We start from the raw sequence: 26753 nt of genomic DNA, 5'->3' as shown, positions 1-26753 counted from the left end.
GACAGAGTCTCGCTCTGTCACCCATGCCGGAATGCAGTGGTGCGATCTCGGCTCACTGCAACCTTCACCTCCCAGGTTCAATCAGTTCTGCGCCTCAGCCATTCAAGCAGCTGGGATTACAGGCACACCATGCCCAGCTAATTTTTGTATTTTTAGTACAGAAAGGGTTTCACCATGTTGGCCAGGCTGGTCTCAAACTACTGACCTCAAGTGATCCACCCACCTTGGCCTCCCAAAGTGTTAGGATTACAGGCGTGAGCCAATGCGCCTGGCCTACAAATTCCTTTGATGCTAAGTGATGACAATAAAAATTGTACTATGGGCCAGGTTGTACAAAAAGCAAACGCAAAATCTCTGTGGACAAAATCAACCTCAACTCAACGCTCAAAATATTCTCACAAAGTTTCAAGGAGGCCAGGCGTGGTGGCTCAAGCCTGTAATCCCAGTACTTTGGGAGGCCGAGACAGGCGGATCACAAGGTCAGGAGATCGAGACCATCCTGGGTGACACAGTAAAACCCCGTCTCTACTAAAAAATACAAAAAACTAGCCGGGCGAGGTGGCAGGCGCCTGTAGTCCCAGCTACTGGGGAGGCTGAGGTAGGAGAATGGCGTAAAACCCGGGAGGCGGAGCTTGCAGTGAGCTGAGATCCAGCCACTGCACTCCAGCCTAGGCGACAGAGCGAGACTCCATATCAAAAAAAAAAAAAATTTTTTTCAAGGAAAGAGAGAGCACTTCGCAATTAAAAAACAAACAAAAAAAAAAACAACAACAAGTCTAACACATACAGGAAATGAGAAATCACATGACCAAAAAAACAGCAGAAACAGAACCAAAAGGCTTCAAATACTAATATTAAAGAGAATTATTATGTTTAATAATGCTTAAAGAAGTTAGAAAGTCTTTACACCACTAGTAAATAAAGCAACTAGATAGTTTTTATATATATCTAGTTTTTAGTCTTTTTTTTCTTTTTGAGACGGAGTCTCACTGTGTTGCCAGGCTGGAGTGCAGTGGCGTATTCTTGGCTCACTGCAACCTCTGCTTCCTGGGTTCATGCGATTCTCCTTCCTCAGGCTCCTGAGTAGCTGGGATTACAGGTGCCTGCCATGACGCCCAGCTAATTTTTGTGTTTTCAGTAGAGATGGGGTTTTACCATGTTGGTCAGGATGGTCTCAATCTCCTGACCTTGTGATCCACCCACCTTGGCCTCCCAAAGTGCTGGGATTACAGATGTGCGCCACCACCCCTGGCCTTAAGCCAATGTTTTAAGTGCCATATCACCTACTTGTTCATTAAGATCTGAACTATACTTTCAGCACATTACATAATCTTATTTCCAGGAAGATGTGTATTTGCAAATGTTTCTTTCTATTTGAAACACATGATTTTCTACCCCCAGAGGAATGCATACTTGTCTGGAGTGTTTCTTTTCCCAAGTTTATGCACATCCACATATTCACCCATTCATATATGATGTATGTGTATTGATGTGTGCGTTTTCTTCCTTTTATAAAAATAGAATTGTCGGCCGGGCGCGGTGGCTCAAGCCTGTAATCCCAGCACTTTGGGAGGCCGAGACGGGTGGATCACGAGGTCAGGAGATCAAGACCATCCTGGCTAACCCGGTGAAACCCCGTCTCTACTAAAAAAATACAAAAATCTAGCCGGGCGAGGTGGCGGGCGCCTGTAGTCCCAGCTACTCGGGAGTCTTGAGGCAGGAGAATGGCGTGAACCCGGGAGGCGGAGCTTGCAGTGAGCTGAGATCCGGCCACTGCACTCCAGCCTGGGCGACAGAGCGAGACTCCGCCTCAAAAAAAAAAAAAAAAAAAAAAAAAACAAAAACAAAGAATTGTCCTATACATACTGGTGTGCAACTTTTGCCCCCAGATAACAATAGATCAAGGATAGTTTTAAAGTTGCTATTTACAGATTTACATCATTTCCTTGAATAGCTGCATAATATCCTATTATGTGGATATTCCATAATGTCACAGTTTTTTTTGTTTTTTGTTTTTTGTTTCCCCCTCAAGACAGAGTCTAGCTCTGTTGCCTAGGATGGAGTACAATGGCATGATCTCGGCTCACTGCAACCTCTGCCTCCTAAGTTCAACCAATTTGCCTACCTCAGCCTCCCAAGTAGCTGGGACTACAGGTGCGCACCACCACGCGTGGCTAATTTTTTGTATTTTTAGTAGAAACGGGGTTTTCACCACGTTGACCAGGCTGGTGTCGAACTCCTGACCTCATGATCCACCTGCCTTGGCCTCCCAAAGTGCTGGGATTACAGGCGTGAGCCACCACGCCTGGCCTGTCACAGTTTTTGTTAATGCCCATTTAGATTGTTACTGCTATTCCAGGAAATGTGTTTCTGTATATATAAGAATTAGCTACTTCTTTTATTTCTGTAGTAGACAGTCCAAAAATGAGATTACTCATTCCAAGTGTAGGCACATTTTCATTTGAGTGGCTAGTTTGATGCTTCCTGGCAGTGTCACAGACGGTCTGTTCCTAGCCAGCAATGAATATTCCCATGCTTTATAGTGTTGAGCTTTTGTTTCTCTGAGGGGCGAACTTTGGCAGGGGTCCGTTGGGATATGCTAACAATGAGATAACTAGTAAACAGAAGCCTCTTCTTAACCCAAATGGGTAGATCTGTCATGATTATGTTGGAATTTCAGGAGTTCTAGAAATGAATGTGCACAATTCTAGAAATGACAGTTGCACAATATGAATACAATTAAAGATGGTTAAAATAGTAACACATTTATGCTATGTATATTTTACCATAGTTATAAATAAATGAAAAAAGAATGAATGAATCACTCCTAAAAATTAGTAAGAAAATAAAACCAAATAATGAAGTAGAAAAGATGAAACATAAAAAGAAAGCACAAACAGGAAATATAGTTTTTCTTTTCTTTTTTTTTTTTTTTTTTTTGAGACGGAGTCTCACTCTGTCGCCCAGGCTGGAGTGCAGTGGCCGGATCTCAGCTCACCGCAAGCTCCGCCTCCCAGGCTCACGCCATTCTCCTGCCTCAGCCTCCTGAGTAGCTGGGACTACAGGCGCCCACCACCTCGCCCGGCTAGTTTTTTGTATTTTTTAGTAGAGACGGGGTTTCACCGGGTTAGCCAGAATGGTCTCGATCTCCAGACCTTGTGATCCACCCGTCTCGGCCTCCCAAAGTGCTGGGATTACAGGCTTGAGCCACCGCGCCCGGCCTAGTTTTTCTTTTCTTTTCTTTTCTTTTTTTTTTGAGACAGAGTCTTGCTCTGTCACCCAGGCTGGAGTGCAGTGGTGTGATCTTGGCTCACTGCAACCTCTGCTTTCTGGGTTCCAGTGATTCTCTCTCCTCAGCCTCATGAGTAGCTAGGATTACAAGTGCCTGCCACCACACCTGGCTAATTTTTTGTGTGTTTGTTTTAATAGAGATGTTGTTTCACTATGTTGATTAGGCTGGTCACCATGTTGACTGGACCACTCCTGACCTCAAGTGATCCGCCCACCTCAGCCTCCCAAAGTGCTGAGATTACAGGTGTGAGCCACTGCACCCAGCCTGTTTTTCTTTTTGAGATAGGGTCTTGCTCTGTCACCTGGGCTGGAATGCAGTGGTGCAATCACAGCTCACTGCAGCCTTGAACTCCTGGACTCAAGCGATCCTCCTGCCTCAGCCTCCCTAAGCGATGGAGTTACAGGTGTTAGTCACTGTTCCCAACCAAGAAGTGAATTTTTCATTTTATTTAATTTTAATTACTTTACAGTTAAATCTAAAATTAGCCACATGTAGCTAGTGGCTACTGTATAGAACAGCACAGCTTTCATAGACCATCTGTTGAAATTGGATTGCAAGAACCTTTGTGTTATCCCTTCACATAAAAAACTAAAACCTTAAATCATGACTCATACCTTACAGGTATCGTGTGTATACAAAATGAAGCAGAACTCCCAGCAGGGAGCCCATTTTCAAACAAGATGCTTTGCCGTGCTATCAGAGACTAGTAAGTAAGTAAATAAATAAATAAATTCAGTAATAAAAACTACTATAAAAACGGGAAAAATTTAAAGGCAAAACATTGGCCGGGCATGGCGGCTCATGCCTGTAATCCCAGCACTTTGGGAGGCAGAGACGGGTGGATCACTTGAGGTCAGGAGATTGAGGCCATCCTGGCCAACATGGTGAAACCCCGTCTCTACTAAAAATACAAAAATTAACTGGGCATGGTGGCGGGCACCTGTAATCCCAGCTACTCGGGAGGCTGAGGCAGGAGAATAGCTTGAACCCAGGAAGTGGAGGTTGCAGTGAGCTGAGATCGTGCCACTGCACTCCAGCCTGGGCGACAGAGCAAGACTCTATCTCAAAAAATAAAAAAAAATTTTTTAAAAAGGCAAAACATTTATGAAAGCTCATGGGTTAAAAATGGTATCATGAGGCCAGGTGTGCTGGCTCACGCCTGTAATCCTGGCACTTTGGGAGGCCAAGGCAGGTGGATCACCTGAGGTCAGGAATTCAAAACCAGCCTGACCAACATGGTGAAACCCCATCTCTACTAAAAACACAAAAATTAGCCGGGCATGGTGTTGCATGCCTGTAATCGCAGCTACTCAGAGGCTGAGGCAGGAGAATCACTTGAAACCGGGAGGCAGAGGTTGTTGTGAGCCGAGATGGCGCCATTGCACTGCTGCCGGGGCAATAAGAGCGAAACTCCATCTCAAAAAAAAAAAAAAAAGGTATCATGAAAATTAAAAAGTTCCTTTTTTGTTTTCTTGAGACAGAGTCTCACTCTGTCACCCACACTGCAGTACAGTGGTGTGATCTTGGCTCACTGCCTCCTCCTCCTCCTCCCGGATTCAATCAATTTTGTGCCTCAGCCATTTGAGTAGCTGGGAGTACAGGCATGCAACACCACATTGGGCTGATTTTTGTATTTTTAGTACAGAGGGGGTTTCGCTACATTCGCCAGGCTGGTCTCAAGTGATCCACCCATCTCTGATTAAATGCTCTCATCTAAAATCATATGGTCGTGGCATATCAGATCTTTTCACTTTAAACTTTTAAATTAACTAACCAGGTACGAATACTTGTCTGAACTGAGTTGGATGAGGCAGCTCCAGTGTTTCATGCATTTCTGTCCTAAACTGTCATGAGTTTTAAAAAGTTGAAACCAGGCCGGGGGCGGTGGCTCACACCTGTAATCCCAGCACTTTGGGAGGCTGAGGCGGGGCAGATCACGAGGTCAGGAAATCCAGACCATCCTGGCCAATGTGGTGAAACCCCATCTCAACTAAAAGTACAAAAAAAATTAGCTGGGAAAGGTGGCACGTGCCTGTAATCCCAGCTACTTGGGAGGCTGAGGCAAGAGAATCACTTGAACCAGGGAGTCGGAGGTTGCAGTGAGCCCCGATCGTGCCACAGCACTCCAGCCTAGCAACGGAGCAAGACTGTCTCAAAAAAAAAAAAAAAAAATTGGCCCAGGAATCTCACATCTGAAAGATTAAATATGAAAATGTCCATTTAAATAAAGATACCTCAGAGCAGTCATTTTAAATAGAAGAAACAAGCTGGGCACAGTTGCTCATGCCTGTAATCCCAGCAGTTTGGGAAAGTGAGGTGGCGGGAGGATTGCTTGAGCCCAAGACTTCCAGACCAGCCTGTGGCACATAGGGAGAACCCATCTCTACAAAACAAATTAGAAATTGACCAGGTGTGGTGGTGTGTGCTTGTGGTCTGAGTTACTCAGGAGGCTGAGGTGGGAGGATCACTTCAGTCCTGCAGGTCAAGGCTGCAGTGAGCTGTGACTGTGCCACTGTACTCCAGCATAGGCAACAGAGAGACCCTGTCACAAAAACAAAAAAAGGAGAAGAAACACTGAAAAGCTACCTATACATTTAATAGTACTGAACTCATGATATCCAGGACTTGCTTTAACAAACTCTAGGGAAGGTGCAGAGGTCAACAGGCATAGATCAAGTAAGATTGGAAACATGGAAACTCATTGAAAACTACTGCAGCTAGGAAATGGATTCGGGGGATGTCCATTCCACCATCCTTTCTACTTTTGTGTATGTTCAAAGACTTCCATAATCAAGTTAATAATTAAAAAAAAAATTTTTGTAATGTTCTATGGATAAAAGAAAATAAAGTCATCTATATCCCACAATTAAAACACTTTTTAAAATGGATAGTTTGCATTACTTAAAAGCACATTTTGAAAAATAAAATGCCTTTTCTTTTTTTCTTTTTGAGATGGAGTTTCACTCTTGCTGCCCAGACTATAGTGCAATGGCACCATCTCGGCTCACCACAATCTCTGCCTCCTGGGTTCAAGCGGTTCTCCAGCCTCAGCCTCCCAAGTAGCTGGTATTACAGGCATGCACCACCACACCCAGCTGATTTTTTTGTATTTTCAGTAGAGTCGGTGTTTCTCCATGTTGGTCAGGCTAGCCTCAAGCTCCCGACCTCAGGTGAGCTGCCCGCCTCGGCCTCCCAAAGTGCTGGGATTACAGGCATGAGCCACCGCGCCCGACAATGCCTTATCTTTTCTACTTCAAAAGAAAAATCCCTCAGTCTATGCTACTTACAGCCCAATTTTTGTCCATGTTAAGACTGTCACCAACTTATTGAAAATGGATCACTCCCTTTTCCTTGACACTTAAGTCTTCTATAATTAACTTATTGTCCTCTTTTATACACAATCATTTCTGTGTACCTTTTCCTCCTAAAAGCAGCCATATACTATTCCTTCACATTTATATCTTCAGCTCTTTCTTCTAAGCACCATATTAGAAATCTCCTGGTTGAGTCTACTTTTTAGAAAGTGATTTATACACATGATCTAGACCCTTTATTAAGCTGGGTGTGGTAGCTCATGCTGGCAATCCTAGCACTTTGACCAGCCTAGGCTATGTGGCAAAACCCCGTCTCTACTAAAAATACAAAAAGTTAGCAAGGTATGGTAGCACGCGCCTGCAATCTCAGCTACTCGGGAGGCCGAGGCATAATTGCTTGAATTCAGGATGCAGAGGTTGGAGTGAGCCAAGATCACTCCACTGCACTCCAGCCTGGGCAACACAGCAACATATTGTCTCAAAATAAATAAATAAATAAATTTATTAGACTGTAATTCTGAGAGCTTCTATCTTCTGTAACTGTCACCCACCAAGAAAAGAAGGCTTTATGATTTTTTTTAAGTCAATAAATGTTGATTAAAAGCAAATCAGGCCAAGCGTGCTGGCTCACACCTGTAATCCCAGCACTTTGGGAGGTCGAGGCGGGTGGATCACCTGAGGTCGAGTTCAGGACCAGCCTGGCCAACATGGAGAAACCCTGTCTCTACTGAAAATACAAAAAGTAGCCAGGTGTGGTGGTACATGCCTGTAGTCCTAGCTACTCAAGAGGCTGAGGCAGGAGAATTACTTGAACCCAGGAAGCGGAGGTTGCAGTGAGCCAATATCACGCCACTGCACTCCAGCCTGGGTGACAGAGTAAGACGCTGTTTCAAAAAAAAAAAAAAAAAAAAAAAAAAAAAAAGGCCAGGCGCGGTGGCTCACGCCTGTAATCCCAGCACTTTGGGAGGCTGAGGTGGGTAGATCACCTGAGGTGAGGAGTTCGAGACCAGCCTGGCCAACATGGTGAAACCCCGTCTCTACTAATAACACAAAAATTAGCCGGGTGTGGTGGCGTGCACCTGTAATCCCAGCGACTCGGGAGACTGAGGCAGGAGAATCGCTTGAACCCAGGAGGCGGAGGTTGCAGTGAGCCAAGATCATGCCACTGCACTCCAGACTGGGCAACAGGAGTGAAACTCCATCTCAAAAAAAAAAAAAAAAAAAAGGGAATGAATATCCATTGATGAATGAAATGGCTGCATCAAAGGAAAACTAGACAAGAAAAGACAAGACAAAAAAAAACTTAAGGATCAATATGAAAAATAAATATATTTTGAAAGATTTTTCAGGCCGGGCGCGGTGGCTCAAGCCTGTAATCCCAGCACTTTGGGAGGCCGAGACGGGCGGATCACGAGGTCAGGAGATCGAGACCATCCTGGCTAACACGGTGAAACCCCGTCTCTACTAAAAATACAAAAAACTAGCCGGGCGAGGTGGCGGGCGCCTGTAGTCCCAGCTACTCGGGAGGCTGAGGCAGGAGAATGGCGTAAGCCCGGGAGGCGGAGCTTGCAGTGAGCTGAGATCCGGCCACTGCAGTCCAGCCAGGGCTACAGAGCAAGACTCCGTCTCAAAAAAAAAAAAAAAAAGAAAGATTTTTCTTCTTTTTTTTTTTTTTGAGATGGAGTCTCGCTTTGTCGCCCAGGCTGGAGTGCAGTGGGGCCATCTCGGCTCACTGGAATCTCCACCTCCTGGGTTCACACCATTCTCGTGCCTCAGCCTCCAAGTAGCTGGGACTACAGGCGTGCACCACCACGCCCAGCTAATTTTTTGTATTTTTAGTAGAGACGGGGTTTCACCATGTTAGCCAGGATGGTCTCGATCTCCTGACCTCGTGATCTGCCCGCCTCGGCCTCCCAAAGTACTGGCATTACAGGCGTGAGCCACCGCGCCCAGCAAGATTTTTCTTTAAAGCAAGAACACAGGTTTAAATTTCAAAGGGAAAGAAGTAGCTCCAAGATAGAGGAAACAGATGGCTCCCGAAAAAGGTAACTTTATTCTTTGAAATGGGAAGAAATTATGACAAGAGGGTAGTAGAGACTGAAAAGGTGAAGGTAAAAGGGGATTCTTGGCCAGGTGCAGTGACTCACACCTGTCATCTCAGCACTTTCGGAGGCCGAGGCAGGTGGATCACCTGAGGTGAGTTCGAGACCAGCCTAGCCAACATGGTGAAACCCCATCTCTGGCCGGGCACGGTGGCTCAAGCCTGTAATCACAGCACTTTGGGAGGCCGAGACAGGTGGATCACAAGGTCAGGAGATCGAGACCATTCTGGCTAACCCGGTGAAACCCCGTCTCTACTAAAAAATACAAAAAACTAGCCGGGCGAGGTGGCAGGCGCCTGTAGTCCCAGCTACTCGGGAGGCTGAGCCAGGAGAATGGCATGAACCCGGGAGGCAGAGCTTGCAGTGAGCTGAGATCCGGCCACTGCACCCCAGCCTGGGCAACAGAGCGAGACTCCGTCTCAAAAAAAAAAAAAAAAAAAAAAAAAGAAACCCCATCTCTACTAAAAATATAAAAATTAGCTGGGCATGGTGGTGGGCGCCTATAATGCCAGTTCCTTCAAAGGCTGAGGCAGGAGAATTGCTTCAACTCGGGGGCAGAGGTTGCAGTGAGCTGAGATCACGCCACTGCACTCCAGCCTGGGCGACAGAGTGAGACTCCATCTCAAAATAAATAAATAAATACATTTTTAAAAGTGTGTGTTGGGGCCGGGCGCGGTGGCTCAAGCCTGTAATCCCAGCACTTTGGGAGGCCGAGACGGGCGGATCACGAGGTCAGGAGATCAAGACCATCCTGGCTAACATGGTGAAACCCCGTCTCTACTAAAAAATACAAAAATCTAGCCGGGCGAGGTGGTGGGCGCCTGTAGTCCCAGCTACTCGGGAGGCTGAGGCAGGAGAATGGCCGGAACCCGGAAGGCGGAGCTTGCAGTGAGCTGAGATCCGGCCACTGCACTCCAGCCTGGGCGACAGAGCGAGACTCCGTCTCAAAAAAAAAAAAAAAAAAAAAAAAAAGTGTGTGTTGGGGGGTATTATGACTTTTCTCCATGTTTCTTAGGCCACAACCCTTACATGGGACCCTAAGGAAGAGACTCCTCAACCAATACCTGTATGGTGCTGCCTCCCTGACAGGCTGGGTTCTAAACAGCAGTATCTTTCCCATCTGGTCAGTCCTTACTCACCTGGGCACCATCCTCCCAGCATGTCCCTTGAAACCATCCAGGGCTCTTTCCCTTGCTCCAGTAAGGAAATCACATCAGGCTTTGGGATACAGAGACCTGTTTATAAGAAAAGAAGTAAGACGGCCAGCCATGGTGGCTCACTCCTGTAATCCCAGCATTTTGGGAGGCCAAAATAGGTGGACTGCTTGAGGTCAGGAGTTCAAGACCAGCCTGACGAACATGGTGAAATCCTGTCTCTACTAAAAATACAAAAATTGGCCGGGCATGGTGGTGGATGCCTGTAATCCCACCTACTCAGGAGGCTGAGGCATGAGAATCGCTTGAACCCAAGAGACGGAGGTTAGAGTGAACTGAGATCACGCCATTGCACTCCAGCCTGGGCGACAGAGTAAGACTTTGTCTCAAAAAAAAGAGAAAGAAAAGAAGTAAGACACTCCTGTTGTTCCTGAATTCAAAGTTAGTCCCTTAGTCCTCATGGAGGACTAGAGAAAGGTGTAAAGGTCTGAAGCATGGAGAAGATGGAGGGACCCCAAAGAGCTGCCCATCTCTTAATCTACAAAACACAAAACAATTCCCTAGGCAACAGGTAAAAATTCACCCAGACAATTAAAAGGTACACCCAAAATTCATGAGCTATTTGCGGATAGACATCCTTACCTAGTGAGACTAGGCTGCTGTAGTTCTCCATCATTACATCTCTGTATAAGTCCTTCTGAGCAGCGTCCAGGCACTCCCATTCCTCCTGAGAGAAGTCTATAAACAGATCCTGGAACATGACCAACCCCTGAAATGACAAACCCATGCAGCGCTGTTGAAATTAAAGGAAAGGTTTTTAAGATGAAGGAAGAGATAGAAGGGTGCTGAAGGATGGAAGAATATAGTGAGCAGACGGGATAGGATGAGAGTGGGAAAGAGTAAAAAAGTTAGTGTAACTTAAACAGAGTACCTCCATGTTCATGAATATTCCTGTTGCGACCGGCAAACCTCCTTCATAGAATAGGACAATCCCAATATTCTATGGTTAGAGCTGGGAATGAATAAAACACATTGATATATTATTTCCTAAATAAATGAAACAGTACAAAATCACACAGCAAGCTGTAGGCCAGGCAAAACTGAAAGAATATTACAGTAAACATCTGATATGCAAATTACTATTTACAACAAAAGCTTAATAAATAGGCACTCCTCCCTTACCACTTTCTTTCTTGTTATTTTTTTTTCCTCTTGCTTCATTTTTTTGTTTTTGTTTTCATTTTGAGACAGGGTCTCGTTCTGTTGCCCAGACTGGAGTGCAGTGGCATGATCACAGCTCACTGCAGCCTCAACTTCCCAAACTCAGGTGATCCTCCCACCTCAGCCTTTGTGTTAGCTTTGACTATAGGCGTGCATGCCCAGCTAATGTTTTGTATTTTTAGTAGAAACGAGGTTTTGCCATTTGGTCGGGCTGCTTTCAAACTCCTGAGCTCAAGCAATCCACCTGCTTTGGCCTCCCAAAGTGCTGGAATTACAGGCATGAGCCACCACACCCAGCCTTTTCTCATTTCTTAAAGGAAGACAGGATCTTTCAAAACTGTCTACAAAAAGTTTAAAAACCTCTATTGGCCGGGCGTGGTGGCTCAGGCCTATAATTCCAACACTTTGGGAGGCCAAGGCGGATGGAGCACCTGAGGTCGGGAGTTTGAGACCAGCCCGACCAACATGGAGAGACCATTTTAGTCTCTACTAAAAATACAAAACATGGAGACCATTTTAGTCTCTACTAAGAATACAAAACATGGAGACCATTTTAGTCTCTACTAAAAATACAAAATCAGCCGGGGGTGGTGGCACATGCCTGTAATCCCAGGTACTTGGGAGGCTGAGGCAGGAGAATTGCTTGAACCTGGGAAGTTGAGGTAGCGGTGAGCCGAGATTGCACCACTGCACTCCAGCCTGGGCAATAAGAGCGAAACTCTGTCTCAAACAAAAACAACAATAAAAAACCTCTAATGTACTTCGCTAATTAGTACTTCCATAAAATAGTATAGATAGCACTTTGATAATTAAATGTACATTGGCTGGGTGTGGTAACCCACACCTGTAATCACAGGTGGGCAACATGGCAAAACCCTATCTCTACAAAAATATGTATCATATACAAATTAGCCAGAGGTGGTGGGACATGCCTGTAGTCCCAGTAACTTGGGAGGCGAAGGTGGGAGGATTGCTTGAGCCCAGGAGGGTGAGGCTGCAGTGAGCTGTGATCCTGCCACTACACTCCAGCCTAGGCACCAGAGCAAGATCTGCCTCCAAAAAAAAAAAAAAAAGGCCAAGTTGGATGGCTCGTGCCTGTAATCCCAACACTTTGGGAGGCTGAGTCGGGCAGATCACGAGGTCAAGAGATTAAGACCATCCTGGCCAACATGGTGAAACGCTGTCTCTACTAAAAATACAAAAATTAGCTGGGCGTGGTGGGGCGCACCTGTAGTCCCAGCTGCTCGGGAAGCTGAGGCAGGAGAATTGCTTGAACCCAGTAGGTAGAGGTTGCAGTGAGCCAAGTTCACGCCACTGCATTCCAGCCTGGTGACAGATCGAGATTCCGTCTCAAAAAAAAAAGAGTGGGTGTCATGGTAGGAATAAACTGCACACAGGTCAGACAAAAGTTGCAAGGCATCTACCAGTATAAACAAGTTTCCTGTGAGACACCTGGCCATGGGTCAGACACTTGAGCATTAGGCTGTTGGCCAGGAAAAATAAATGTCCAGTGAAAGGCTACTGTAAAGACCCACAAGCCCCTCCCCTAGAGCCCCATTAGGGTGAGACTAGAGTTTATACCCATTCTCCTGAGAGACCTCAAGGTCCAATTAGAAGAGAATTACAACATTTGTTATATAGAAGGCATTTTCCAAAGGGTAGGTCAAACATAAAAGATAGAGTCTTCCTTTGGATATAAAACAAAATCTCAAGATACGTCAAAACTGTTTTGCTTTTACTGAATAATTTTTGTGCATGTGTGTTGTTGCTTTAGCTGCAAGTGGCAAACAAGCTGTGATTTTCTTTTCTTTCCTTTTCCCCCTTTTTTTTCTCTTTGAGACAGTCTCGCTCTGTCACCCAGGCTGAAGTGCCTGATCTCGGCTCACTGCAACCTCAGCCTCTTGAAGCTGGGATTATAGGCGCCTGCCACCACACCCAGCTAATTTTTGTATTTTTAGTAGAGACGGGGTTTCACTGTGTTGGCGAGGCTGGTCTTGAACTCCTGGTCTCAAGTGATCCACCCATCTTGGCTCCCAAAGTACTGGGATTACAGGCGTGAGCCACCACGCCCGGCCAACTCTGATTTTCTAACTTGCCCCATGTATTAGGGTCATACTGGGAAAAAAAAAACAAGTCAGAACCATTGGAGCCACGTGTACAGATGCGCAGTAGCCCTGCTAGCAACACTGCTGCTCGCTTCCGCTCTTAGGAGAGATGAGTTCAGCAGGTGTCTGCCCTTGCTCTAGCTGTCTCTGATTTCCCCCAACAGATGCACAATCATTTCACTCCATTTGTTTCACTTTGGATATCCCATCATTAGATTAAAACCAGCAGGCCAAAAAGCTAACTTGAGGAAATGCTTTCATATCCACAGCATTCTCATAGGGTCAGTATCATTTAGTCATGACAGGACCGTGGTTGCAGGGGACAGAATGAAGCGTCATCCTTAACTGGCCATCCAATGTCATCAGCATGAACAGGAGGACTTTATATGATATTATCTGATGTTTTCTGAATTTGTATTTATTTATTTTTTTGAGATGGAGTCGCACTCTCTCGCCTACGCTGGAGTGCCGTGGCGCAATCTCAGCTCACTGCAAGTTCTACCTCCCGGGTTCATGCCATTCTCCTGCCTCAGCCTCCTGAGTAGTTGGGACTACAGGTGCCCGCCACCACACCCGGCTAATTTTTTGTATGTTTTTAATAGAGACGGGGTTTCACCGTGTTAGCCAGGATGGTCTCGATCTTCTGATCTCGTGATCCACCCGCCTCGGCCTCCCAAAGTGCTGGGATTACAGGCCTAAGCCACTGCGCCCGGCTGTTTTCTGAATATTACTTTACAAATGCTGCTTTATTTATAACTAAAGAATAGGGACCCCGTCTTTTAAAGGTTTATATATCCTCAAGTAAAGGTTTTTCATATTAAATCCATTAATAATATCTAGTGGCTAACCTGGAAATTCCATTTCTAAGTACTTATCCAAAGTAAAGTTTTGTTTTTTTCTTCTTTTTTTTTGAGACGGAGTTTCGCTCTTGTTGCCCAGGCTGGAGTGCAGTGGTGCGATTTTGGCTCACTGCAACCTCTGCCTCCTGGGTCCAAGCAATTCTCCTGCCTCAGCCTCCCAAGTAGCTGGGTTTACAGGCATGTGCCACTACACCTGGCTAATTTGGTATTTTTAGTAGAGATGCAGTTTCTCCATGTTCGTCAGGCTGGTCTCAAATTCCCGACCTCTGGTGATTGGCCCGCCTCGGCCTCCCAAAGTGCTGGGATTACAGGTGTGAGCCACCACGCCCAGCCAATAATTTTTTTTTTTTTTTTGAGACAAGTCTCAATCTGTTCCCAGGTTAGAGTAGTGAGGTGATCACAGCTCACTGCAACCTCTGCCTCCTGGGTTCAAGTGATTCCTGTGCCTCAGCCATCAAAGTAGCTGGGAATACAGGTGCACACCACCACACCTGGCTAATTATTTTGGTATTTTTGGTAGAGAACGGGTTTCACCATGTTGGCCAGGCTGGTCTTGAACTCCTGGCCTCAAGTGATCCACTCGACTTGGCCTCTCAAAGTGCTGGGATTACAGATATGAGCCACTGAGCCAGGTCAGAGAATTTTAAAAGTATGAAGTTGTATGCAGAAGAATGTTCCTTGAAGACAAAACCAAAAAATCTGAAACGAATGTCTTGTTGGTAGATATATAATACAATACTTTTTAATGGAAAAGATATGCAATATTGAGGGAGACAGGCAAAAGAAAAAACAAGAAGAAAAGGAAGAAAAAGAAAATTACTATTAGGACTTAACGCTATTTCTCCCCAGTCTGTTTTCCATACACAGAACAATACAGATGTGACCACAGTACACATGTAATTTTGTATTCCCCTTTACACTTTGATTTTTTTCTTATCATCAAAAACACCTTATGTGGCATTTAAATGGCTTATAACTTTCCTAAATGGCTACTGCACTGTGTACTTAACCATTGTTTCCTTCTACTTATGATTTTTGCTGCAAATGTTTCCCCTCCAATCTGTCCACATTTAAATTCCTTTAAGGAAGCAGGCTGTATAGAAATTTTAATTTATGTGCATTTTACTGAAGCCTACCTTTTTCTTTGTGGTTTCATTTCTTACTTCTAAACTCGAATCTATTTGAATGTGATCAACCATTCCTTAAAATGAACACAAACACACAGGAAAAAATTGGGGAACTATGTCCATCAAAATATAAATATTTTGGCCACGTGTGGTGGCTCATGGCTGTAGTCGCAGCACTTTGGGAGGCCAAGATGGGTAGATCATTTGAGGTCAGGAGTTCAAGACCAGCCTGATCAACCTAGTGAAACCTGGTATCTAATTAATCCTAACACTTTGGGAGGCCGAGGCAGGCGGATCACAAGGCCATACTGGTTAACACGGTGAAAGCCCATCTCAACTAAAAATCCAAAAATTAGCCGGGTGTAGTGGCGGGCACCTGTAGTCCCAGCTACTCAGGAGGCTGAGGCAGGAGAATGGCGTGAACCCGGGAGGCGGAGCTTGCAGTGAGCTGAGATCGCGCCACTGTACGCCAGCCTCGGTGACAGAGCGAGACTCTGTCTCAAAAATATATATATATATATAAAAGGCCAGGCGTAGTGGCTCAAGCTTGTAATCCCAGCACTTTGGGAGGCTGCGTGGGGGGGAGGGCAGATCACCTGAGGTCACAAGTTCGAGACCAGCCTGGCCAACATGGCGAAACCTTGTCTCTAATTAAAATACAAAAAGTAGCCAGGTGTGGTGGTGGGTGCCTGTAATCCCAGCTACTCAGGAGGCAGAGGCAGGAGAATCGCTTGAGCCTGGGAGGTGGAGGTTGCAGTGAGCCAAGACCGTGCCACTGTACTCCAGCCTGGGCAACAGAGCGAGACTCCGTATCAAAATATAAATAAATATAAAAACACAAAAAAGCCGGGCATAGTGGCTCATGCCTGTAATCCCAGCACTTTGGGAGGCCGAGATGGGCAGATGACTTGAGGTCAGGAGTTCCAGACCAGCCTGGCCAACATGGCAAAACCCTGTCTCTACTAAAAATACAAAAATTAGCTGGGTTTGGTGGCTTACACTTGTAATCCCCACTACTTGGGAGGCTGAGGCAGAAGAATCGCTTCAACCCGGGAGGCAGAGGTTGCAGTGAGCAGAGATCGTGCCTTTGCCCTCCAGCCTGGGCAACAAGAGTGGAACTCCATCTCAAAAAAAAAAAAAAAGAATACAAAAAATTAGTGGGCTGTGGTGGCACATGCCTGTAATCTAGGCTACTCAGGAGGCTGAGGCAGGAGAATCGCTTAAACCTGAAAGGTGAAGATTACAGTGAGCTGAGATCGTACCACTGCACTCCAGCCTGGGTGACAAGAGTGAGAATCCGTATCAGAAAAAAAAAAAAAAAAAAAAAAAACACTTCTATTTGGGGGACCAAAAAAAAAACAAAAATGGAACAAAAGGGATTTAAGGAAATTGAAAGTCAACAGGCTAATAATGCCAATAAACAATGATGGAGCAAAGAAATCCGTGTTGGCCAAATAACAGCATGTGTTTTTTAATATTTTTTTGAAATTTAGACAGTTTTCCAGTACACTGAGACACTTCTACTATCAAGACTGTAATAGTGGCTGAGCACACTGGCTTATGCCTATAATCCCAGCACTTTGGGATGCCAAGGCATGAGGATCGCTTGAGCCCAGAAGTTCAAGTCAAGCCTGCAAAAATAGTATAAAATAAAATTAAAAAATAAGCCAGGCATGGTGGTATACATCTGTGAGCTGTGACTACCCTGCTGCACTCTAGCCTGGGTGACAGAGCAAGACCCTGTCTCAACAACAACAACAAATCTATAATAAAGAATAAATGGCCGGGCGCGGTGGCTCAAGCCTGTAATCCCAGCACTTAGGGAGGCCGAGACGGGCGGATCACGAGGTCAGGAGATCGAGACCATCCTGGCTAACACGGTGAAACCCCGTCTCTACTAAAAATACAAAAAAAAACTAGCCGGGCGAGGTGGCGGCGCCTGTAGTCCCAGCTACTCGGGAGGCTGAGGCAGGAGAATGGCGTGAACCCGGGAGGCGGAGCTTGCAGTGAGCTGAGAAACGGCCACTGCACTCCAGCCTGGGCGACAGAGCCAGACTCCGTCTCAAAAAAAAAAAAAAAAAAAAAAAAAAAGAATAAATGACATTCAGGTAAGTGGCATATTAGGTGTTCAATAAACATACGTTATTCCCTCCCTATCTCCATAGACTCATCAATTTTATTTTATTTTATGTTTTTTTTGAGATGGAGTCTCACTCTGTCGCCCAGGCTGGAGTGCAGTGGCGTGATCTCAGCTTGCTGCAAGCTCCACCTCCTGGGTTCACGCCATTCTCCTGCCTCAGTCTCCCGAGTAGCTGGGACTACAGGCGCCTGCCACCACGCCTGGCTAATTTTTTTGTATTTTTTTTTTTTTAGTAGAGACGGGGTTTCACCACGTTAGCCAGGATGGTCTGAATCTCCTGACCTTGTGATACACCCACCTCAGCCTCCCAAAGTGCTGGGATTACAGGCATGAGCCACCATGCCCGGCCGAATCAATTTTTTAAAAGAGAAGTTTTGATTAGAATCTTTAAAAATATCAATACTTCTCTTTCCAAAAAAGGAGGATTTAAATGTAACAATTTCTTGAGTATTTCTATTTATTTTCATTGTTGCTTAATATTACTCATAATAACGAAAATGTATTTGCTCTCTTTCAAACATAGTTTTAATTAGTTGCACAGTATGCCACCTTATAGCCTGATGTACTTCAAATTTCCCTATCTATGAAAGCTAAGTTTGGATACTATCATCTCAAGTATATTATAATCTCTGTCTTTAAATCTATCTGTAACCCTTAGTGAATCTCACTATAGTCCTCCTTCCCTTTAAAAATGCAGTGACAGGCTGGGTGCGGTGGCTCTTCCTTGTAATCCCAGCACTTTGGGAGGCTCAGGTGGGAAGATTGCTGGAGCTCAGGAGTTCAAGATCAGACTGGGCAACATGGCGAAACCCCGTCTGTGCAAAAAATACAAATTTTAGCCCAGCATGGTGCCATATGCCTGTAACCCAGCTCCTTAGGAGGCTGAGGTGTGAGGATCCCTTCAGCCCCGGAGGTCAAGGCTGCAGTATGCCACTATCCTGCCATTGCACTCCAGTCTGGGTAACAGACTGAGACCCTGTCTAAAAAAGGCCGGGTGTGGCGGCTCACACCTGTAATTCCAGCACTTTGGGAGGCCAAGGTGGGTGGATCACCTGAGATCAGGAGTTCATGACTGGCCTGGCCAACATGGTAAAACCCTGTAAAAAATTGGTTGGGTGTGGTGGTGGACATCTGTAATCCCAGCTACTCAGGAAGATGAAACAGGAGAATCACTTGAACCTGGGAGGCAGAGGTTGCAGTGGGCAGAGTGAGACTCTGTCTCAAAAAAAAAAAAAAAAAAAAAAAAAAAAAAAAAGAAAAAAGAAAAAAAAAGGAAAAAAGAAAAGAGAAAATCAGTGATAGGTGAGGTAGCTCATGCCTGTAATCCTAGCACTTTGGAGGCAGAGGTGGGAGGATCACTTGAACTCAGGAGTTCAAGACCAGTCCAGGCAACATAGTGAGTCGTCTTCTCTACTGAAAATTATTTTTAATTACGCCAGAATGCTGGTGTGTACCTCTGGTTTCAGCTTATTTGGCAGGCTGAGGTAGGAGAATCACTTGAGCACAGGAGATCAAGGCTGCAATGAGCCGAGATCGTACCACTGCACTCCAGCCTGGGAGACAGAGTGAGACCCTACCTCAAAAATAAAAATAAATAAATAAATAAAAATTCAGCGATGGAGTTGATGGATTCAAGGTTGAGAACCCCCAATGTGAACCCATTTGGAAAAAACTCAAACTGTGTTCTTCCTCTGCTTCACACCAAAACCACAACAATCAACCCAGAAGACTTCTGTGGCCTCAAAATGTAAGATTTCTCCCCATCAACAGCAAGGAATCAGTTCTGCAGCAGACACCAGCTGGGTGTCCACCAATTCGATTCTAACACTATACACCATGACATAGTGTCACCCCACAGGTTGAAGTCTCAGCCCCCAAAACTGCTCCCTTTTCAGACACCAGTCACAAGTCCCAGCCTCTAGAACTTCTGACTGACAGGTTCAATTCGGGGTTCCTATGACCCCCTCTTTGGGTTAATTTGCTAGAATAAAATGGCTCACAGACCCTCAGGGAAACACATTTACTGGCTGATTATAAGGATATTCCAAAGGATACAGATGAAGAGATGCCTACGGTGACGTATGTGGAAAGGGGCACAGACCTTCCATGCCCTCCCTGGGCACGACCCTCCAGGAACCTCCATGTGTTCAGCTCTCTGGAAGCTCTCCAAATACACTCCTTTTGGGTTTGTAAGGAGGCTTCATTACACAGGCATGATTGATTAAACCATTGGCCACTTGCCATCAACTTAATCCTCAGTTCCCTCCACTCCCCAGGGGTGGGAGGGTAGGGGCTGAAAGTCCCAACCCTCTAATCCTGCCTTGGTCTTTCTGATGACCAGCCCCCATCCTGAAGCTATCGGTCAATTGCTGACATATAAAAACCCAAAGGCTGGGTGTGGTGGCTCACGCCTGTAATCCCAGCACTTTGGGAGGCCAAGGCAGGCAGATCACCTGAGGTTAGGAGTTCGAGACCAGACTGGCCAACATGATGAAACCCTGTCTCTACTGAAAAAACAAATACAAAAATTAGCCAGCGTGGTGGCGCATTCCTGTAGTCCCAGCTACTCGGGAGGCTGAGGCAGAAGAACTGCTTGAACCCGGAAGGCAGAGGTTGCAGTGAGTGCAGATCGCGCCACTGCACTACAGCTTGGGTGACAGAGCTAGACTTCATCAAAGAAAAGAAAAGAAAAGAAAAGAAAAAAAAGCCAGTACTTAGGAGATTCCAAGGATTTTAGGAGTTGTATGCGAGGAAATAGGGACAAAGACCAAATCTGTATTTGAGAAAATCACAGAACCGTATGAGTATTTAATTCAATGCAGACATGGAAACTGGCTGAAGCATTTACTCACAGATGACTGGGCAAATCCCTGGTCCTACTGGTACAAACTATTGATCAAGCCCCCAATCTCATTCCTACCCTAAAATACAGCAAAGCGAAAGATCTTATTACCTATTTGGACTGAGATTAACACCATCCCATAAACTGCATGGCTTTCAATCCCAGGGCTATGGTGTGTGATGCCACATAGAATATGCACTAATCTCTCCAGCAATTGAGTTGTTAGGGTAAAGGCTCTTTTTGCCTTCTTTCTCTCACGGCCAAGAAAATTAAGGAACATGGACACAAAGGATGAGGTCGGAGCGGACGTTTAATAAGCAAAAGAAGGAAGCTCTGTCCAGCGGAGGGGACCCGAAAGAGGGTTGCCAACTAGGAGGCTGAATCTGGGGCTTTTATGAACTGGGAAGGGGAGGAATGTGCTGACTTCAGCCCCTGATTGGTCCTTAGCCCAGGACCAATCAGGGGCTGAAGTGAAAGTTTAGCCCAGGACCAATCAGGGGCTGAAGTGAAAGTTTGGCCCAGGACCAATCAGGGGCTGAAGTGAAAGTTTGGCCCAGGACCAATCAGGGGCTGAAGTGAAAGCTTGGCTCGGGACCAATCAGGGACTGAAGTTATGATTCAAAGAGGCTGGGCTCACAGTCTAAAGCATATCCAAAAAAGGAAAGTTGCCGCCGGAACCTGTTAGTCCAAGCTGCACCATTTTGTAAGCCCCCACCATTTCACAGACCCTGGTCAGAGGGAAACATTCCATTGTGGTTTGGGCTGTGAAAAACATCCTTCCCAACCGCCTGACTTCCTTATCACATCCTGCTGGGCAAAGGCCCAAGAAACATCCTTATAAACATTCTCCCAGGCAACAAGCCATACCGCCCAGACCCCTCCTGCTCAGGCCTGTAGTTACCCCAGCCAGTGAGCGGCAGTGGGCTCTGGGATTTAGTTGGTCCCCGCCATAGAGCCGCCAACTCTCTCTTTAACGCTCACCTTCCCTTCAAAATCTAACAGCCCACCGTGTACATGCCCACAAAAGAAGCGACTATTTCCTGGAAGCCCGCTGGTCACACAAAGGACAAAGGCGTTTCTATGTTGGGCCTCGGTCCCTTATCAGTGCAGCTGAGGAATGTCTTTAGAACAACCCCCTGTGCGAGTTTTCCTTATCTGTGCCTGCAGCCTGATTTTTCTGGCTGTTTCTCTGTTTAATGGAGTTTTATCAAGGACCCACCCCTAACTGCCTAACGGGTTTTTTTTTTTCTCAAGGGGACACACAAAGCCCCAATCGCACACACACCTCCCCATATCCACTTCCCCACTGCCTCACAGCCAATCACACTTTCCTCTCTCACACACACCAAGGGGCTTCACACACACCAAGGGGCCTCTCACACACACCAAGGGGCCACACAAGTTGCACCTGCACAGCCACAGACCTACAACTCACGCACACACGGTACAGCACACACAGGTAAAGTCACCCACCCACCCCGGGACACGCAGTCCAACCACACAGTCACCGGTTCTCCACATCCGCACGCACCACGAGGCTCGTCCGGGACACACATCCACTCCGGGCGCGCACAGTCACAAGCGCCCACCAGGTCACCCAGAGTCAGCACCACACGGCCACAGTCACAGACGACGAAGACCCGCGGCAACCATGGCGATCACACACGCAAAGTCCTCTCCTCAGCCCTCCACACACAAAATGACCGGAGCCGGATTCCTCACCCTCAGCTTTCCGCGGCAGCTAATTCGGCACAGCAAACGGTCCCGCCACCTGGCTAAGAGGAAGCCGAAATCTCGCGAGACGTGGTGTCGACCTGCGGGATCCTCTGGGAAATGTAGTCCAGAGCCCGACTCCGGGCTTCCCTACGCCTCTCATCGCCAAGCCGGGCTTGTTTCCATTTACCGCTCCTCTGCACCGAGGATCGCAGAGCCCTCATGCCGAGCGACTCGCTATGGGGCTGGCTCGCCCGCTGGAGTGGCCAGGCCTGATTATCCCTGGCAGCTCTGTTATCTGGCGTACGACACAGGAAAACGTGCTTCCGGTTCTCGGCGGAGGTAGCTGCAAGCGGTAGAACCGATGGGAAATGTAGTCCAGGGCAGAGACACGGTCAACCCAGCCACGATGCGAGCCACAGCATTCTTCGCTCCAAGCCTGGTCCTGGCTGTTAGTTTGGAACTCACACACCCAGATGCTAACTCGCCCTCAGAATGCAGAGGGGATGAAACACTGACTGGACAGTTCAATCTGTATATGGGTGAGGCCAGGGCTTAGTCTGCATTGCGCTGAAAATGAAGGTGAAGGTGAAGGTGGAGATGGGACCTGATAGTCTCGTCCCGGGTTGAAGAAGCGGAAGGAAAGGAATCAAAATCGTGGATGGGATGAGATTGTGCGCGGATGCTCTCTGGGAGCGGTTCGTGGGCGACGAGGGCCCGAAGATGCTGCCTTGTGATCGCAGGTGTGAGTGGAAGCTGTGTGAGTGTCAATGTGGGTTGACTGTTTGGGAGACCAGCATTGTATCTTTGTATCAGGTAGTCACCTTGGAGCCAGGTATTTGTAAAATTTTTTTTTTTTTTTTTTTTTTTTGAGACAGAGTCTCGCTTTGTCACCCAGACTGGAGTGCAGTGGCCGGATCTCAGCTCACTGCAAGCTCCGTCTCCCGGGTTCACGCCATTCTCCTGCCTCAGCCTCCCGAGTAGCTGGGACTACAGGCGCCCGCCACCTCGCCCGGCTAGGTTTTTGTATTTTTTTTAGTAGAGACGGGGTTTCACCGTGTTAGCCAGGATGGTCTCGATCTCCTGACCTTGTGATCCGCCCGTCTAAATTATGATAAAAGGGCATCATTCTGGAGCATCGATTTTATTTGGAGGTAGACAGGAGAGGGAAAAACAACCCTAATATCCGATAAACAACATAAATAGATTTTTATGTTAAAATAGTTATATTTATTATGGGCTAGAATGCAAATCCAACATGCCTTTTAAAGCAAGAAAGAATATTTCTTTTTTTTTTTTTTTTTTTTGAGACGGAGTCTCGCTCTGTCGCCCAGGCTGGAGTGCAGTAGCGCGATCTCACCTCGCTGCAGGCTCCGCCTCCCGAGTTCAGGCCATTCTCCTGCCTCAGCCTCCCAAGTACCTGGGACTACAGACGCCTGGAACAACGCCCGGCTAATTTTTTGTATTTTTAGTAGAGACGGGATTTCACCGTGTTAGCCAGGATGGTCTCGATCTCCTGACCTCGTGATCCGCCAGCCTTGGCCTCCCAAAGTGCTGGGATTACAGGCGTGAGCCACCGCGCCTGGCCCCAGGCTAAAAGTTTTTAATGAGTATTGAATCCATGAAAACTTGGCAAATTTCTCCACGAAGGTAGAATTTTAATTTCTGTTTAAACAATGGATAGATGGTACACTCTTGTGAGGGTGTACTGTAAGTACTTCTAAGGAGCTTTATTAGACTGATCCTAAATTATGTACCTAGTAAAAGATGTACCAATGTCTACTTTGGAATAAGAAATTATTCCTTTTTTGAGCAAGGATTAAGCAGAAACTGAAAGTGTAGTTTATAGCCTCTTACATAAAGTAGATGGGCACCCCTCACAAACCAACCAATATCCTGGCTTCTTAAATATCAACATTAATCTAAGTAATGTATAGCATGCTCCTGTCCAATCGTTCGCGCTAATTTGTAGTCTTCTCAGATCGATGCTTCATTTTAGTCACACATTTCTATCCTGCAAGACTGGGTACCTGGGTTTTTTGTCTGGTTTTATAACACTAGGCAGGTTTGGCCTTACTCAAAATGTAAGACTGCAAAAGGCCTATGTTTTACCTCAACGATACCGCTTCAGGAAATGGTCTGTATTTCCAGCAGAAAAGTGGTATCTAACTCTCATGATGGTTTCTAGCAACTGGATGGATACCTGGGTCTTTGCGGCCTGTGATGCAGCCTAACAATAGAGCACCTTGTGTGGTCAGCTAGGTCTGCTAAATCAACGGGACATCCATGTTCCAGATTTATTTTTTATTTTTATGTTTGTTTGTTTGTTTGTTTTTGAGACGGAGTCTCGCTCTCTTTTCCGTACAAGGGGTGGCCTCTGCCAAGTTAACTGCTTTGTAGGGTGGGAAGAAGATTGCCTTTCCTTTGATCTGCATGTTTTAAGGGAAATGCCACATACACCTACAGGAGCTTATCTTTTTTTTTTTTTTTTTTTTTTTTTTTTTTTTTTTTTTTGACACGGAGTCTCGCTCTGTCGCCCAGGCTGGAGTGCAGTGGCGCGATCTCGGCTCACTGCAAGCTCCGCCTCCCGGGTTTACGGCATTCTCCTGCCTCAGCCTCCCGAGTAGCTGGGACTACAGGCGCCCGCCACCACGCCCGGCTAGTTTTGTTTTGCATTTTTTAGTAGAGACGGGGTTTCACCGTGTTAGCCAGGATGGCCTCGATCTCCTGACCTCGTGATCCGACCGCCTCGGCCTCCCAAAGTGCTGGGATTACAGGCGTGAGCCACCGCGCCCGGCCAGGAGCTTATCAATAATAGACAAGGCTCACTTTCAAACTCTTTCAGGAGATAAACTGGAGGGGAAGACGAACGGCAGGAGGGTGAAGAGGAAGCTGAATGACCGTGCAAACACCCCCAACTCAAATCCGGGTGGTTACCGCAGAGTGAATAACGATAGGTACGAGTTCGTGGAAGGCAACGTCCTTTGAAAGGGCTCCCAGAGCTTCAAGGCCCCCTCCCCTGATGAACGAGTAAGTCAGGCAGGCCCAGCTCCACTTCACGGATGGCAAAACAGGTACGAGGCGGCGAGATGACTGGCCCGAGGCCTCCCTGAAAGATCGGAGGCGGAGCGGAGAACCGGAGGCGGAGCGGAGAACCAGAAGCACCGCTTCCCCCAGGCTGATGCTCTAATCTCGGCTCCCTCCGCCCCTATGATGGCGTAGACGGCCTCCGCCCCCCGACTCACACACACACCCTCCCCCGGGAACGGCAAGTCTCCTCGGGTTCCAAGGACTGGGTCAAAAGACAAGAGGCCCCAGGCGCTCCCGCGGTGATTTGCGCAGAGCGTTGGGAGCGTGCGCGCCTCCAGTCCAACATGGCGGCGGCAGCGGCCGGCCGCCCGCCCCAAACCTCCTTCGGGGCCGGAGGCTTCTCCTCAGGGTCCTCGGGTAGGTGGGAAGACACAGCAGCCTCGCCAGGCCTTTCTTGTAGCTGCCGCTGCTCATTGAAGGAGTCACCTACCGGACAAGACTAACGGCTGCGGCTGCGGCGCGGAGGCCCCACAGCCCGCCGAGAACCAGGAATACGAGAGCCAGGCGGCGCCGCGGCCGGAGCTGTACTGAGCAAGAAAGAAGATTTCAAAGTAATTTATTGTTATGAGATCCGTGCTTTTATCTTATCTCAGACTCCCAATGATAGGCACATACTCTCCTCTGTACATTTAATGAAACTACTAAAATATTCCGATTTAAATCTTCCACCTATTTGTTTTCTGTGTATCCTACCTGTTCACGACCTTGACATTTTCAAAGAATACATTTTGGTTTTGGTGATGGTGAGTTTTGGGGGGTTTTGTTTTTTGGTTTTATTTTTGGAGACAGAGCTTTGCTCTATCGCCCAGGCTGGAATACAATGGCGCGATGATAGCTCACTGCAGCCTCGAACTCCTGAGCTCAAGGGACCCTCTTGCTTCAGCCTCCTGAGTAGCTGGGACTACAGGCCTGCGCCATCACGCCTGGCTAATTTTTTATTTTTTGTAGAGATGGGGTGTTGCTATGTTGCCCAAACTCTTGGGCTCAAGAGATCCTCCCACTTCTGCTGCCCCTAGTGCTAGGAGTACAGGCACGAGCCACCGCGCTGGGACAGTTATTTTGTAGAGTGTTCTTTAATTTGGATGTACCTCATCTTTTATACATCTTTGGAAGGAATACCACATAATTAATGCGGTTTATCCCATCAAGAGAGACACAGTGTCAATGTGTTCCATTCTTGGTGATGTTAACTTTTATTACTTAGTGAAAATAATTCTAAGAGTTTTCACCACTGTAGAGTGAATAAATGAATATGTGAGATTCATCAATGAATAAGTAAAAAGAAGCCAGCTGGCGAAAGAACTGAGTTGGGAGGATGACTTGAGCCTGGGAGGTCGAGGCTGCAGTGAGCTGTGATGGCACCACTGCACTCTAGTCTGGGTGACACCACAAGACCCTGTCTCAAAAAAAATTAAATAAATAAATAAATACCCAGCACTTGATCATCTCGGGAATTTCCTGTGCCTCTTTCTTCTGTTGGGTCACTGGTTTCTTGGAGCTTATGTCTTTTTTTTTTTTTTTTTTTTTTTCTTGGTTTAGCGTCTCAGTTTTGTAAAAAACACATTCTTATTTTGTTTACCGCTTTGATAAACGTGAATTTGGGATAAAACTTTGGGATCCTTATACGCTTGACAGTGTCTAAATTCTACCTCTTTTGGATGATACCTTAACTAGGTTTGAAATTTTAGGTTGAATGGTTTTCACTTAGAATTTTGAATTATATAACATTGTCTGCTAGCTTACAGTGTTTATCTTAAAATATGATTACAATTTGATTTGTGTTGTGTTACTGT

At 46.5% G+C, this 26753-nt stretch overlaps 3 protein-coding genes across 5 annotated transcripts in view; 2 read left to right on the top strand and 1 right to left on the bottom strand.

The window, feature by feature from the left end:
* The window catches only part of ZNF567 (zinc finger protein 567), an 84348-nt gene extending 80349 nt beyond the window's left edge, over window positions 1-3999 (top strand). For both annotated transcript variants that reach the window (XM_073016590.1, XM_073016588.1), the window contains one exon: window positions 3914-3999. The gene's annotated coding sequence lies outside the window, so the exon portion shown is untranslated. The remainder of the gene's footprint in view (window positions 1-3913) is intronic.
* Window positions 1-21950, bottom strand: part of ZNF850 (zinc finger protein 850) — a 33960-nt gene extending 12010 nt beyond the window's left edge. The window contains exons 1-4 of the mRNA XM_007996521.3: window positions 21880-21950; window positions 10794-10874; window positions 10505-10631; window positions 9848-9943 (exon numbers count right to left, since the gene is read on the bottom strand). Coding sequence (XP_007994712.3) covers window positions 9848-9943; window positions 10505-10631; window positions 10794-10805 — 235 coding nt within the window. The 5' untranslated portion in view covers window positions 10806-10874; window positions 21880-21950. The remainder of the gene's footprint in view (window positions 1-9847; window positions 9944-10504; window positions 10632-10793; window positions 10875-21879) is intronic.
* An 82-nt stretch (window positions 21951-22032) lies between these two features.
* LOC119621677 (uncharacterized) lies at window positions 22033-26402 on the top strand. Of its 2 annotated transcripts, none has more exons than XR_005238224.2 (2): window positions 22033-22630; window positions 24716-24925. XR_005238224.2 is itself a non-coding variant. In XM_037991295.2 (2 exons), exons 1-2 carry the CDS (start codon window positions 22235-22237, stop codon window positions 24856-24858), a joined length of 321 nt encoding a protein of 106 aa, XP_037847223.1. In that variant the 5' UTR covers window positions 22044-22234; the 3' UTR covers window positions 24859-26402. The 2 variants fall into 2 exon arrangements, 1 of the variants encoding a protein (XP_037847223.1); XM_037991295.2 differs by having other exon boundaries at window positions 22044-22412; window positions 24716-26402.
* The last annotated feature ends 351 nt before the right edge of the window (window positions 26403-26753 follow it).

Source organism: Chlorocebus sabaeus, chromosome 6, assembly GCF_047675955.1.
Source record: "Chlorocebus sabaeus isolate Y175 chromosome 6, mChlSab1.0.hap1, whole genome shotgun sequence".
NCBI lineage: Eukaryota > Metazoa > Chordata > Mammalia > Primates > Cercopithecidae > Chlorocebus > Chlorocebus sabaeus.
The sequence above is the reverse complement of the archived record's forward strand: the minus strand, read 5'-3'. Positions and strand labels throughout refer to the sequence as shown.

Coding starts and splice junctions, on each gene's coding strand:
- LOC119621677 (XM_037991295.2), top strand. CDS start 22,235: ATGGGAAATGTAGTCCAGGGCAGAGACACGGTCAACCCAGCCACGATG. Junction 22,413..24,715: donor ACAGTTCAATCTGTATATGG/GTGAGGCCAGGG, acceptor AAACTCTTTCAG/GAGATAAACTGGAGGGGAAG.